This window comes from Salmo trutta, chromosome 35, assembly GCF_901001165.1.
Source record: "Salmo trutta chromosome 35, fSalTru1.1, whole genome shotgun sequence".
Taxonomy (NCBI): Eukaryota; Metazoa; Chordata; class Actinopteri; order Salmoniformes; family Salmonidae; genus Salmo; species Salmo trutta.
In genome coordinates, this window is record NC_042991.1 from 24,307,532 (window position 1) to 24,322,981 (window position 15,450).

General features: G+C 44.3%; 1 protein-coding gene across 1 annotated transcript in view; it reads left to right on the forward strand.

The window, feature by feature from the left end:
- The window catches only part of LOC115174908 (5'-nucleotidase domain-containing protein 1), a 73,791-nt gene that overhangs the window by 28,576 nt on the left and 29,765 nt on the right, over window positions 1–15,450 (forward strand). The window contains exon 7 of the mRNA XM_029733919.1: window positions 13,190–13,364. Within this exon, the coding sequence (XP_029589779.1) occupies window positions 13,190–13,364 (175 nt within the window). The remainder of the gene's footprint in view (window positions 1–13,189; window positions 13,365–15,450) is intronic.

Here is a 15,450-nt window from a genome sequence, read left to right on the forward strand (position 1 = left end):
TCTTGATATGTGTATAGGCTGTGCGCTCTGCCCCTGGTCACTCCCTACACACCCATTGTCACTTCCAGGTTTACGTTGATATAGGAAGTGGTGTGTTAGGATATATGGGTCGATGTGGTTTTTAGAAGGGAATGGCTGATGAACCTTGAGGGAGCATGGCAGCACTGGGCGGCTCAATATCGAGTCATCATGTCGGGGGACCGGGCGAGGAAAAGGGGGATTGTGAGATGAAGCGAGGCAGAAAGAAAGGCGCGAGGTGCAAACCCGAACCGACTGCACAATACAAGCTGAGTACTTTCTTGTTGGGGTCAAATACAGGAGAGAAAAATGCACGTTACGGCCCTGAAGGCCTTGATTAGTCGACAGATGGTGAACTTCAAATTCATCCTGATAAAAGTGAGGAGAAAGAACCTGTGTCGTCAGGTGATATGAAGGCTTTCCAAGCCTCACCCCAATGATCAGGAAAATGCTTGCGATGACACTGGCCCAGTGTGAGTACGATTCATGGAGAAAGTGGATCCATGCCTTGTGGTATCAGGCTGGGTGAAGGAGGAGTTGGGTTCTGTCAATTCGATCAAAGTATCCAGAGGGGGACTTGTGTTGATTTTTTGTGTGTGTTTGCTGCTCCGAGGGAGAGGGCGCTGCGCGTTTTGAGACTCGGGGCGAAAGCGGCTTTGCTCTCCGGAGCAGAGCGCCAATGAAAGAGTGATAACTGGGTTGAGTGTTAAGGTGGATAAACTGAAGTTGGGGATCCCCGGTGTCTGTGATGCATGCCGTTTGATGCGACGCAGACCCAGTGTTGAGTGCGAGACTGAGGAGACATTTACATTTTTTACATTTAAGTCATTTAGCAGACGCTCTTATCCAGAGCGACTTACAAATTGGTGCATTCACCTTATGATATCCAGTGGAACAACCACTTTACAATAGTGCATCTAAATCTTTTTAGGGGGGGAGGTTAGAAGGATTACTTCATCCTATCCCAGGTATTCCTTAAAGAGGTGGGGTTTCAGGTGTCTCCGGAAGGTGGTGATTGACTCCGCTGTCCTGGCGTCGTGAGGGAGCTTGTTCCACCATAGGGGTGCCAGAGCAGCGAACAGTTTTGACTGGGCTGTTCTTTTGAGTTTTGGTGCAGCGTGTTTGCAGAATAAAGTCATGCTAGTTAATTATCCTGTGAGAGCTTTTGTTCCGAACCCATTATGGTGTTTCAGGTGCCAAGTAGTTTGGTCATGTTGCAGCAGTATGTAGGAGGGAGATTCCAAGGTGTGAAAAGTGTGCAGGAGGGCATGGGAGAAAAAAGTGTGTCGTTTCAGTGTTTTAATTGTGGAGGTTGGCATTGTTGCTGGGGATAAGAAATGTCCTATGCGAGTGATACAGGTTGAAGTTTCCAGGGTGAGAGCAGGGCAGAAAGGTCATATGCTGAGGCAGTGAGGAAAGTAGAGGATGGTGGACAAAGAGTGAAGAAGTCTAAGAGGATCCCTGTGAGGTAGTAGGCCAGTACAGAGTGACCCCAAATGTTTGCTTTAGTAAGGTTGGCTTCTTGCCGCATATTGCAAGGATCATTCATTTGAAACCCACAGATGGAAAGGAAATTTCAGGAGATTGAATTGGTAGTAGCAGCAGCAGAGACGTTTTTGGTTATCAGAGATTTTAGTGCAGAAGAACTACAGGGGGTTTTGAGAGAAGGATTTCCAGCCTGCCAGGGATAGTGGTATATAGAATGAGTGTACAAAACATTTTAAGAACACCTTCCTAATATTGAGTTGCACCCAGAACAGCCTCAATTTGTTAGGGCATGGACTCTACAAGGTGTCAAAAGCATTCCACAGGGATGCTGGCCCATGTTAACTCCAATGCTTCCCACAGTTGTGTCAAGTTGGCTGGGTGTCCTTTGGGTGGTGGACCATTCTTGATACACACGGGAAACTGTTGAGCATGAAAAACCCAGCAGAGTTGCAGTTCTTGACACTTGGCATCTACTACCATACCCTGTTCGAAGGCACTTACATTTTTTGTCTTGCCCATTCGCCCTCTGAATTGCACACATACACAATCCATGCCTAACATGTATTAAGGCTTACAAATACTTCTTTAGCCTTTCTCCTTCCCTTCATCTACACTGATTTGAAGTGGATTTAACAAGTGACATCAATGACGGATCATAGCTTTCACCTGTATTCACCTGGTAAGTCTATGTCATGGAAAGAGCAGGTGTCCTTAATGGGTTGTACACTCAGTGTATATAGAGTTAGAAGTTAGTGAAATTGCAACCCAAGGCTGGCATGCCATCTGAGGGGAATGGTACATTCAGCGGATGAGCTGGTCAGAGTGGGAACTCTCATAGGAAGGGACTTGCAGGCCTCCAATACAAATTGGTCCCAAGTCAATAAGACAGTGAGCAGCAGAAGAACTCCAAACCTCCCTCTTTCCCTCCTTTTGGAGGAAGGAAGCCTCCAGGCAATATTAGCATCTTTCAGCCTGCCAATGAAGGGACTGCACTCTCCAATCCAATCATGCTGCTGTTACTGTTGAGATCATTTCATGCCGTGCTCTTGATACTGGATGCACATACACCCTTGTACAGGAATCATTGGGCTGGTGGGTGAGGGCCCAAAGAGGAGTTGAAACCCTGCCTTGACTGTTCTTTTGTCTTAGCGAATGGCCAAGCCAACCAAGCCATGTGTCTACAGTTGAAGTCAGAAGTTTACATACACCTTAGCCAAATACATTTTAAGCTCAGTTTTTCACAATTCCTGACATTTAATCCTAGTAAATGTTCCCTGTCTTAGGTCAGTTAGGATCACCGCTTTATTTTAAGAATGTGAAATGTCTGAATAATAGTAGAGAGTGTTTTTTATTTCAGGTTTTATTTCTTTCATCACATTCCTAGTGGGTCAGAAGTTTACATACACTCAATTAGTATTTGATAGCATTGCCTTTAAATTGTTTAACTTGAGTCAAACGCTTCCCACAATAAGTTGGGTGAATTTTGGCCCATTCCTTCTGACAGAGCTGGTGTAACTGAGTCAGGTTTGTAGTCCTCCTTGCTCGCACATGCTTTTTCAGTTCTGCCCACAAATCTTCTGTAGGATTGAGGTCAGGGCTTTGTGATGACCACTCCAATACCTTGACTTTGTTGTCCTTAAGCCATTTTTCCACAACTTTGGAAGTATGCTTGGGGTCATTGTCCATTTGGAAGACCCATTTGCGACCAAGCTTTAACTTACTGACTGATGTCTTGAGATGTTGCTTCAATATATCCACATAGTGTTCCATCCTCATGATGTCATCTATTTTGTGAAGTGCACCAGTCCCTTCTGCAGCAAAGCAGCCCCACAACATGATGCTGCCACCCCAGTGCTTCACGGTTGGGATGGTGTTCTTTGGCTTGCAAGCCTCCACCTTTTCCCTCCAAACATAACGATGGTCACTATGGCCAAACAGTTCTATTTTTGTTTCATCAGACCAGAGGACATTTCTCCAAAAAGTACAATCTTTGTCCCCATGTGCAGTGGCAAACGGTAGTCTGGCTTTTTTATGGCGGTTTTGGAGCAGTGGCTTCTTCCTTGCTGAGCGGCCTTTCAGGTTATGTCGATATAGGACTCGTTTTACTGTGGATATAGATACTTTTGTACCTGTTACCTCCAGCATCTTTACAAGGTCCTTTTCTGTTCTGGGATTGAGTTGCACTTTTCGCACCAAAGTACGTTCAGCTTTAGGAGACAGAACGTGTCTTCTTCCTGAGCGGTATGACGGCTGCGTGGTCACATGGTGTTTATAATTGCATACTATTGTTTGTACAGATGAACGTGGTACCTTCAGGCGTTTGGAAATTGCTCCCAAGGATGAACCAGACTTGTGGAGGTCTACAATTGTTTTTCTGAGGTCTTGGCTGATTTATTTTTGTTTTTCCCATGATGTCAAGCAAAGAGGCACTGAGTTTGAAGGTAGGCTTTGAAATACATCCACAGGTACACCTCCAATTGACTCAAATAATGTCAATTAGCCTATCAAAAGCTTCTAAAGCCATGACATCATTTTCTGGAATTTTCCAAGCGTTTAAAGGCACAGTCAACTTCGTGTATGTAAACTTCTGACTCACTGGAATTGTGATTAAGTGAAATAATCTGTCTGTAAACAATTGTTGGAAAAATTACATGTCACGCACAATGTAGATGTGCTAACCGACATGCCAAAACTATAGTTTGTTAACAATACATTTGTAGAGTGGTTGAAAAACTAGTTTTAATGACTCCAACCTAAGTGTATGTAAACTTCCGACTTCAACTGTATGTCATGAGGGATGATCACCTGGCCTTTCCTGTTATTGTTGGGCTAGGTTTTCTGTCCATGACTGGCCTCAGTCTTGACATCAAGAATTAATGTTATGGTCTACCAGTAGTCCCAGGACTTTCTTACTTTCCTTTTTACCAGCAGGGGTCACCAGCCGGCAACCCACAGACGATGTATATGTACAGTATCTAGCCATCCCAACGCCACTGGGTAGCGTAGCTAAGGCTCTCCAGAGATCAAGAGATGGAGGCCAATGTCTCCACGTCAACCTGTGAGGAATCTGAAGCCCTAATACAGCAGCTAGTTAGTGGGATGGACACCAGCCCGCAGCTTGACAGTCTTTTGCATGAGTGGCCCACTGTTTGCACAAATTCTGTTGGACGCACTACTGTTGTCTCTCACCGCAACATAACAACTGATGAGGTCCCAATAAATAAGAAGGCCTACTGAGTGTCTTTACAGAAGCAAGAGTTTATCGACAGACATGTCAAGGACATTTTGAGCGACGGCAATATCAGACGATCAACATCCCTCTCAGCCTCACCTCTAGTGCTTGTGAAGAAAAAGGATGAAGGAACAACGCCCCGTGTTAATTGTAGAGGCATCAATGTGAAGACCCCTCTTGACGCCTTCTCCATGCCTCAAATTCAGGAAATATTGGAGTCCTTACAGTATTCAGAATTTTGAACCTCGAGTAGGTGGGCATGGACCCTGACAGCATCCAGAATACGGCATTTGTTACTCCGGTGGGCTTATTTTAGTTTTTCGTTCTTCCCTTTTGTTTGAAAAATGCTGGAGCATCGTTCCAAATGCTCATCGAAATAGCCCTTGAAGATGTGAAGGGGAAGTGTTGCTTTGTATACATTGACGACATGCAGTGTTCTCCCGCTCAGAGCAACACCTGTAAGACCTGAGATCTGTGTTCAGCAGGTTGCACAAAGCTGGGCTCATGGTGAACCTGAAGAAGTGTAGCCTGTTACAGAGGAGCAGTGCTCCTCTCCCCTCTGACATCTAACTTCCCTAAAAAATAAAAGCAGATCCCTGTGACATCGGTCTTGTTGCTGTTTTGACACGAGATTGGTTGTGAGTTATCGCCTATGGATCAAGACTGCTGAACTCTGCTGAGAAGAACTACGGTGTCTCTGAGTAAGAGTGCCTAGCAGGCATATAGGCGGTGAAAAAGTGTCAGCCTTTCCTTGAAGGTAGGAAGTTCGAGGTCATTACTGACCACTCAGTCCTGGTCTGGGTGTTCAACCATCCAAAGCCCAATTCAAGACTGGTAAAATGGATGATCAGACTACAGGAGTTTGCCTTCAATATCACCTACAGAAAATGACAGTGCAACATTGTTCCGGATGCTCTCTCCTGTGCCCCGGTTGGGATACAGAAGCAATCCACGGTCTGCGTCAGCCAAGCTTCCAGCAGTCACAAATGTCCACTCCCCGTGGAGTAGTCTGAAATACCTTCATCCCAACAGTACGACCCTGAGGTGCAGACCATAATGAAGGAAGTCCAGGGCGAGATACCAAGACATGGAAGCATCAATTAGGCCATTGAAAATAGGTATCTGTTCCGGGTCGTCCCTGTTGGACAAGGGAGGTATAGAAGTTTCAACTGTTTGTGCCACAGGGGATGAGAGAGCAGTTCTTGAGACACTTCCACAACAGTCCACTTGGTGGACATCTAGGGAAGCTAAAAACCCTACTGAAGGTGCTGGAAGTTACCTACTGGCCAGATGTGAGGAAGGATGTATTAGGAATACACCAAGAGGTGCATTACTCTTCAGAAGAACAAGCCTCAACTGACTAAGCTGTCGGGTCTACTACAATCTAGGAGCAGAAGGCAACATCAGTACCTCCTAGTGGTCGTTGACTTCTGAAGCAAGTGGGTTGAATTGTTCCTCATGAGAGAGGCGAAGACCCCAAAGATCGTCTCCATTCTCACTGATGAAATATTCACCAGAAAGGGAACACCAGCCTATCTCGTCTCGGACAGAGGAGCTCAGTTCACCTCCCTTCTCAATCAGATTTGCCAGCAATGGAGTGACGTACAAAAGCTCACTAAAGCATGCCATCCACAAACAATTCTGACAGAACACATCAATTGCACACTGAAGACCATAATCGCATCCTTTGCTAAGGACAAGCACAACACTGATCTGGTGTGGATCAGAGCCCACCCACTGTCCAAGCTGATGCTGGTTTCATGGCCAAACTAGTTCCTAAGTGGAAAGGCCCAGCCAAGATTCAGTGATGTGTATCATGTTCAAAACTTTAAACTGTATTTCTGTCCCTATGAGCCTCGTTTGAAGGAGGTGTACAGTATATGTAACCCACACGGTTCCATAGTTTCTTGATATGTGTATAGGCTTTGGGCTCCGCCTTGGTCACTCCCTAGACGCACCCATTGTCACTTCCTGGTTTAAGGTGATATAGGACGTGTGTGTGTCAGGATGTAGGGGGGGGGGCATTTTGAGTGCATGTTGGTTGGAGAAAATGTTTGGTGAATAGGAAATGTTTACTACTTTGAACGCCTAGTTTCCCTCATGATATACAGTGCCTTCAGAAAGTATTCATACCCCTTGACTTCTTCCACATTTTGTTGTGTTACAAAGTGGGATTAAAATTGATTTAATTTGTTTTTGTAAACAATCTACACAAAATACTCTGTCAAAGTGGAAGAGAAATGTATGTAAAAAAACAAAACAAAACAAAAAACATCTTGATTAGATAAGTATTCAACCCCCTGAGTCAATACATGTCAGAATTACCTTTGGCAGCTATTACAGCTGTGAGTCATTCTAGGTAAGTCTCTAAGAGCTTTGCACACCTGGATTGTGAAACATTTGCCCTTTATTATTTTCAAAACTCTTCAAGCTCTGTCAAATTGGTTGTTGATCATTGCGAGACAACCATTTTCAGGTCTTTCCAAGCATTTACGTCAAAAACTGTAATTTGGCCACTCAGGAACATTGAGTCTTTGGTTAGATTTGTTTCACTAGTTTGATTTTGTATGCAATCTGCTTTATTTGTGAAATACACATCTTCCTTTCATGACATACGTGCCCTCCCTTATTTTTCTATTAGTGGTGTTGGGTTTAGTGACCATTATTAATGTAGGGGAAACACAGATCCCTATGGGCCCTGGTCAAAAGTAGTGCACTACATAGGTAATATGGTCTCATTTAGGATGCAGCCTGGGTGTCTTACTGTAGCAGGGTGACATCAGGGTCCTTGGCCCTCGGTCCACCCATAGGTTGTCAGGCAGGCCACTCTGTCACTCTGGCCAGGCTGTTCTGTTTATCTGGAGATAAAATGAAGTGTGAGAATAACAGTGGAGGAGACGGCAGGGCTGGAGATCACAGCCAGATGTTTGTTTATTTCCTAAAACTACTGATATTTAAGAGAGAAACATAAAGTTAATCAGTTTTTGCCTAATGTTTAGGTTATGTAACCTTTCATTAGGACACATTATCATGTCACACTGGGGAGTTGGTTGTGAGACTGATGGATGCTTTGTTTGTCGTCCAATGCTGACCTCTGCTGTTAAAGTGACGCTAGTTTTGAAAGTAGCACTTACGAGCCAAAACTGATCCCGAATTCCAAGTCATACAATATGTTATGAATTTGAAGGTGGTTAATTAAGATCTCGTTCAATCTGTTTAAGAATGTTAGCATGATGGATAACATGATGAATAAAGCTTCCAGTACAAATCTGTATTTCAAATTAAAATAACAAAAATTACTTTGGCTTTACTAAATAGATTATTTTCTTTGCAATTTATGGCTTGTCATTGCTGAAACATTCAGGAGTGTCTCATCTGGTATCAGTCTCCCCTCTCTTTGTGCTGAGGTGTATGAATAGGGTTGTTCTTGGTAAATGCAATGTTGCTTTTGTACCATATGATGGCAGTATGCTCAAATCTTTTATAGAAAGTCCTTTTTAGTTTGAAAGTAGAGGGTCCTTAAGAGATTGGCAGTTGAAATAAAGTTTATTTTCTTTACAGTATGATGGAGCTGTAACAGATGTCCTTTAGCATGTCACACTTATATACTTGTTGCATATGGAAACACTTGCTGCATATGGAAACACTTGCAACTCCTACATAGTAGGCTATGTAGATGTGAGTCAATGTTTGTGTTTAGCCCTTTGCTAGCTACAGAAGACATTCCCATTGCATACACGGCACGTTATACAGCTATTTATCATTTGCACATGGGCCTCTGGTGTCTGGAGCTTGTGAACTGCCTAGGGACAGATCTAGGATCAGCTTCCCCTCCCCCAATCCTAACCTCAACCATTAGTGGGGGAAATGTCCAGGGGCAACTTTACCCTACTCCCATGCTATGCAGCTAGCTAGCTATTTATCATTTACCCATGCAACTTCTGTTGTCTGTAGCTTATTACCTTTGTTGAGGTGAGGACCCTGGGCTGTTGCCTTGAGAGAGGGAGTGGAAAAGTAGAATAGAAGGATGAGTGTCCTCTCCTCTCCCTGCTGTCTGTAGTGCGTGCACTGTGATGCTCCCTCCCTGAGAGCTCCTCTCCTCCCCTCTCTCTGTGCCAGGATAAACACCTGGCCTGATGAATACACGCCACTCATTTGCACCCGGGATGTTTCCCTATGCCTTCTTTTCTCTTACTCGTCAGAAGTGCCACTGCTTTTTTTCACATATTGGTCACCTTCTTTTGCTCCGGTGCAAATACAACTCTACTAAGTCCTGTTTTTAATAAGCTTGCAAATGTGTTAATGTTAATTTTATCAATTGCATTCCAGTGAATGTATGATACTATGCAATATTTTCCCTGGTTTCCTCTTCACATTTTTCTTAAAAGTAGTAGAAAAGCTTGTGTTGCCGCTTCAAATGACTCCCTCCCATTATAATGTATTCAGATTGCTTTTGATGCTGCATTTTAGCAGGCTGTTTTCAGTACAGCGTGTAAAGTGGGATGTTTTGACTGCCTGTTTTTCTAACAGAGATCAGAGCATTGTAACAAATTTAGCCTGGCTGGAGGTGCCTTGGAGCAGCCAGTGGGTCTTTGAAGAACAGGCTGCCCGTACTGCTGTCTGAGTGGGGGTGGGACGTGACCCATACATCCCCCTAACCTCCTGCTGTTTCCTGTGATATAGCTCAGGGAGTGAGTTGTCCACTCTGTGGTTAATTCTACATAAGTCAGTCTTGTCCTTCAGTCCAGTCAGTGTCACAGGGCACCATCTCATCATTCTGGCCAGACTCAGCATGCATCCCAAATGCCACCCTATTCCCTTTGTAGTACACTACTTTTGACTAAGGCCCAAAGGGTTCTGGTATTTAAAAGGTGCACTATATAGGGAATAGGGTGCCGTTTTGAGTGTGTCTGGGGCTCATTATCCTCTAATGAAAACCATATACTGGTTGAGAGCCTTCTGACTTCAAACAGACAGTCCACTGGTTTAGAAGGGGAGTTGTGCCTGTCTTCTGACCTGGCCTGCCAGGATGGCACACAGCCATATTCAATAGTATTAATCCACTTGGTTAGGGCTGTCTGCCAGATGACATTTGTAATGCTCCAACTGTACATGGAAAATAGAACGACCAGAAGATCACCCTTGGCTTAGCTTACTGACTTACTCACACGTTGTTAATGAGAAAATAGATGTTCTGTGTCCCATGATTGTCTCTCAAATCCATGACAACTCTTCGTGTATAGGGCAAGGCTATACTTCTTTGACAGGAACAGCTTTTTGGAAAGAGAGAGGAGTGTGGTCGTCATGGAATTCTTGTAATGAAATTGCTTTGTTCTCCATCCAGGGATAATTTGTGTGTTTGTGTTGGGCAGAATACATACTTATGTTTTGCAAATGGAAAATAAAGTACACTACATGACCAGAAGTATGTGGACAACTGCTCGTCGAACATCTCATTCCAAAATCATGGGCATTTAGTATGGAGTTTGTTCGAGCTTTACCTAGTTTAACTAGCTTTGCCTATTTAAATAAAGTTTACATTTAAAATTACACCACTCCAGCCGACGCTTGGCATTGCGCATGGAGATCTTAGGCTTGTGTGCAGCTGCTCGGCCATGGAAACCTATTTCATGAAGCTCCCAACGAACAGTTCTTGTGCTGACGTTGCTTCCAGAGGCAGTTTGGAACTTGGTAGTGAGTGTTGCAATCGAGGACAGATGGTTTTTACATGCTTCAGCGCTCGGCGGTCCCATTCTGTGAGCTTGTGTGGCCTATCACTTTGCGGCTGAGCCATTGTTGCTCCTTGATCTTTCCACTTCACAATAAAAGTATTTAAAGTTGACCGGGGGACCTCCTAGGAGGGCAGAAATTTGATGAACTGACTGTCATCCTATGACTGTGCCACTTTGAAAGTCACTGAGCTCTTCATTAAGGCCATTCTACTGCCAATGTTTGTCTATAGAGATTACGTGGCTGTTTCTTGATTTTATACACCTGTCAGCAATGGCTGGGGCTGAAATAGCCTAATCCACAGATTTGATGGGGTGTCCACATACTTTTGTGTATCTACAGGTGTAGCTAGGATCTTAATTTGAGCATTTTCTCACAGGAGGAAAATGATCCTGTAGCAACAGGAAATGTTAGTTATTCTGTGGACTATAATTAATGGACATTTTTCCAGGGGTTGACACATTTTTAGTTAGGGCAAATCAAGTCTGACATTTTAAAGTGGTAACCTTTTTTTGAATAGGCTACACGTTTGCATGCAATAGCATGATCAAATGAAGATCCTACATCTATTTCCTTCCACCAATACCTTAACAGCATTAACCCTAACATCAAACTAACTATGGAGTACAGCAAGGATAACATACATTTTTTTGGACCTCGACGTTAGGAAAAATGACAAAGGTTGTTTGCACACATCAATCTTTAGCAAGCCTACAGATGGGAATTACCATTCTGAGGGCAGACAGCTTTCACCCCAAAAGGCTAAAAGAGAATATTCCATATGTCCAATTCCAAAGAGTCCGCAGAATTTGCGATCAGGAAACGGACCACAGTGTCAAATCTGCTGAATTGGAGAATCGTTTTTTGAATCGGGGCTACAGTGTTCAGATCCTGAAAGATGCAGGTATAAGGGCTGGATTACTTGACAGAGAGAACTTGTTGCGAAGGGGAGTGCCTCATGATACATCAGAGAGTGTGTATTTTGTTACAAAATGCAGCACTGAAGCAGAGAACATTAAAAGAATCATTAAAAATAATTGGGGAATCATCCAAAGTCATACTCTACTACACCAAGTCTTTCCTGAGCCACCAGTCATACGTTTTAAGAGATGTCCTACCCTAAATGCCAAATTAGTCCACAGTTATCTTCCGGTGACTCAAAGAACTTGGCTTGACCACAAATCCAAGGGCTCTTTTAAATGTAACCAGTGCAACCACGGCAGAAATATTGCACAGAAAAAGTATTTTGTTGACACAGCTTCCAAAATGGAGTATTACGTCAAGCATTTCATTAACTGCAAAGCCACTCATGTCATCTATAGATTGGAATGTCCACATTGCAAGGTGTTCTACATTGGACGGACAAAGAGACGCCTTCAAGACCGCTTAGTGGAACACAAGTACGCCATACGGGTAGGCAATGAAGACTACCCCATGGCAAGGCACTACAAGTCCTTACACCATGGCAACCCTGCCTCCCTACAAGCTATGGGTATTGATCATATACCGGCCTCTATTAGAAAAGGGGACCATCTTAAACAGTTAAACCAAAGGGAAAGTTTTTGGATTTACAAACTACAGGCCACTAAATACCCTGGTTTAAACGAAGATATGGATTTCTCACCATTCCTGTAGGGTCGTGATAGGTCCATTTGCTGTCATCTAGTGGTCATTTTGCTCAATTGCCCTCAGCTATGTTTAGACTGTTGTTCATGTTTTGTTGTGTTCTAGTGTACTATGGAATATATTGCTTTCTTGTTATTGACACTTTTCCCAGTCATGTTTTGGGGTTGGAACTACCTTTCTGGGTGTTCTGGTGCTTCTAGCTTGGAGTTGTATTTTCTTTTGTGATGGCACAGCTACAGTGTTACACTTTTTAATGTGTATAGTATTGCTTACTAGGTGTGTCCAATCAATTTTGTAACCATTCCCTCTTCAAATTAGGGCTAATTGGAAAAGCTGTTCTAAAGAAGACATTGTATTATTTCTTTGTACTCCCTGACGAAGGCCATGCAGCCGAAACGCGTCGGATTTTTTAAAAACCTTGTTTCTATTGAACATCAAATGTATTTATATAGCCCTTCTTACATCAGCTGATATCACAAAGTGCTGTACAGAAACCCAGCCTAAAACTCCAAACAGCAAGCAATGCAGGTGTAGAAGCACAGTGGCTAGGAAAAACTCCCTAGAAAGGCCAAAACCTAGGAAGAAACCTAGAGAGGAACCAGGCTATGAGGGGTGGCCAGTCCTCTTCTGGCTGTGCCGGGTGGAGATTATAACAGAACATGGCCAAGCTGTTCAAATGTTCATAAATGACCAGCATGGTCAAATAATAATAATCACAGTTGTCGAGGGTGCAACAAGTCAGCACCTCAAGAGTAAATATCAGTTGGCTTTTCATAGCCGATCATTGAGAGTATCTCTACCGCTCCTGCTGTCTCTAGAGAGTTGAAAACAGCAGGTCTGGGACAGGTAGCACATACAAATAAAAGCATTTTAATGAATTATATGAAGAGTGCCTTGGTCCTCCTTTCTTTTTGATGACCAATTCACCCCTTTTACCAAAGAGCACCTTCTGTCTACCAAAATGTACTATTGTGTACCTCAGTAGCGCTTTCCTTCCTCCTCTTTCTACTTTATTCTACATCTCAAGTATTAGCTACTATGCAAGTCATGGGTCTCTATGTTTAGTAATGGATGTTTTGTTTGTCTGCCGCTCAGAGGATGCTGGGTGGTACTTTCCCAGTGTGAAGAGGGACCCTGGTCGTTACCTGCAGCCCTGCTCTGAGTCCGTCAAGACCTGGCTGAGGAGCATGAAGAGTGCAGGGAAGGTCCTCCTGCTCATCACCAGCTCCCACAGCGACTACTGCAGGCTCATCTGTGACCAAATCCTGGGGTGAGTTAGTAGTGCACTATATCTTATTTGGGACGCAAACCATAAAACACACCTGATAGGGGCCAGGCACTAACCATATTGGTTTAGCCCCAGTATGTTAGATGGGAGAGCAGAACCAGTCGGGCTAAAGTCAATATTTGTTTTATGATGAGCCCCTAATGCAGGGCTATAACTCCAGTCCTAGAGGGTCTAACACTTCTGGTTTTCTTCCTCTCCTTCAAATAAGGGACCGTTTTAGACCTGGGACACCAGGTGAGTGCAATTAACTACCAGGTATTAACACAAACCAGAAGTCTTTCAGCCTTCCAGGACCAGAGTTGAATAGCCCTGCCTTACTGGCTCATCTCTCCCAACCCACATTGCGTACAGCTCTCACATGCCATTACACCTCATTCCTTCAGTCACCTGAGCATCCGCTGACCAGCTAGCAAGTGTCTTCACTGATATTTTCAACCTCTCCCTGACCCAGTCTGTAATACCTACATGTTTCAAGCAGACCACCATCGTCCCTGTGCCCAAGAATGCCAAGGTAACCTGTCTCAATGATTACCGCCCCGTAGCACTCATCTATGTAGCCATGAAATGCTTGAAAGGCTGGTCGTGGCTCACATCAATGCCGTCATCCCAGACACCCTGGACCCATTCCAATTCGCATACCGACCAAACAGATCCACAGATGAGGCATTGTCTATTGCACTCCACACTGCCCTCTCCCACCTGGACTAGAGAAACACCTACGTGAGAATGCTTTTCTTTTGACTATAGCTCAGCATTCAACACCATAGTGCCCTCCAAGCTCATCACCCCCTCTCAACACTGTGCACAATCAGCTCTCATTCCCACTCAGCCCAGCAGGAATATAACAGAAGACTAGAGTGAAACTTACTATGGCTGAGCCTGACCATTATGTAGTGGCGCTGTTTGTGCTAGCAGACTCTCCATAGACTCATTACTACTAGCCAGCTGCAGCTGTGGACTGACCTAGACCAGAGGACTGGACTGTGTCAGTATCACTGTTCTCTCTCTCTCTCCAGTGTACACTGTGGTCTAGGGTTATTATTCTAGCCTAAAACCTCTTACACGTTCGGTCAGGCAGCAAGGGGAAGTCTTGCGGACTGGTGCTTTGGCTGGTCTTGCTGGTGGCAAAGTGTGTTTAATAGAATGCCTTCGTGAAGTGTCTCTGCACATTATCTAAACAGACACAATCACACATCACCAGTATGACTTCACAGTGGAGAACTTTGTCGTGAGTTTTAATCCAACCAAGGCCATAGCCTAGCTACAGTAATGTTTGATGCTCATCTGGTAAGTAACCAACCACACATCCAGATGATCTATTCTTCTGTCCCACTCTGCTAGTGTAGCTGGCCATTATGATGGACAGTCAGACTTAGGGGAGAGGGGCTGAAAGTGAACCGTTTGTTCTGGATGCCTGCTAGGTCTTCAGGGACCTCTGTGGCCCAGGCTTTCCCCACAGATAACTGAAGCCAGGAAATGGTGCAGGCTGTGTCTTGTCCGTGTGGTGACTCAGGGATAAGCTTTGCTTTGTTCTGCTGTACGGGTTGGCCTGCTTGTGAACCTCCTGTGGGAGACAACATTTGGCTCCACAAGAAACTCAGATTAGTTCCAGTCTGGAGTCTATAAACAATATGCATTTCAACACCTCTCCAATGCATAGACACTCCCCAGTGAAGAATGCCCCCTCGTGATCTGACTTTGGTTTCTGTTGGGAAGAAATAATGTCAACTCTTTTTAAAGCCCATGCTTCTCTCAGGATCACTACAGAGGCGTGCAGGCTGTGGACCAGGGACAGAGAGCTGTCAGAAGTCGCACAACAAGACCAGGGATGCCAGACAGGCCCCTACGAGCCAAGTGTAGCTAGGTGTCTCCTTGGCCTCTCCTGCCGTTAGACACAGCAAGATGAAACCATAAGTCTACATTACAGCTTCATTTATACACTCATCGGCCAGTGTATTAGTTTATACACTTACCGGCCAGTTTATTAGTTACAACACCCCATACACTAAATTGAAGGAGCCGCTCCATTGGGCACTCAATCACCAACACTGGACAATTGAGGAGTGGA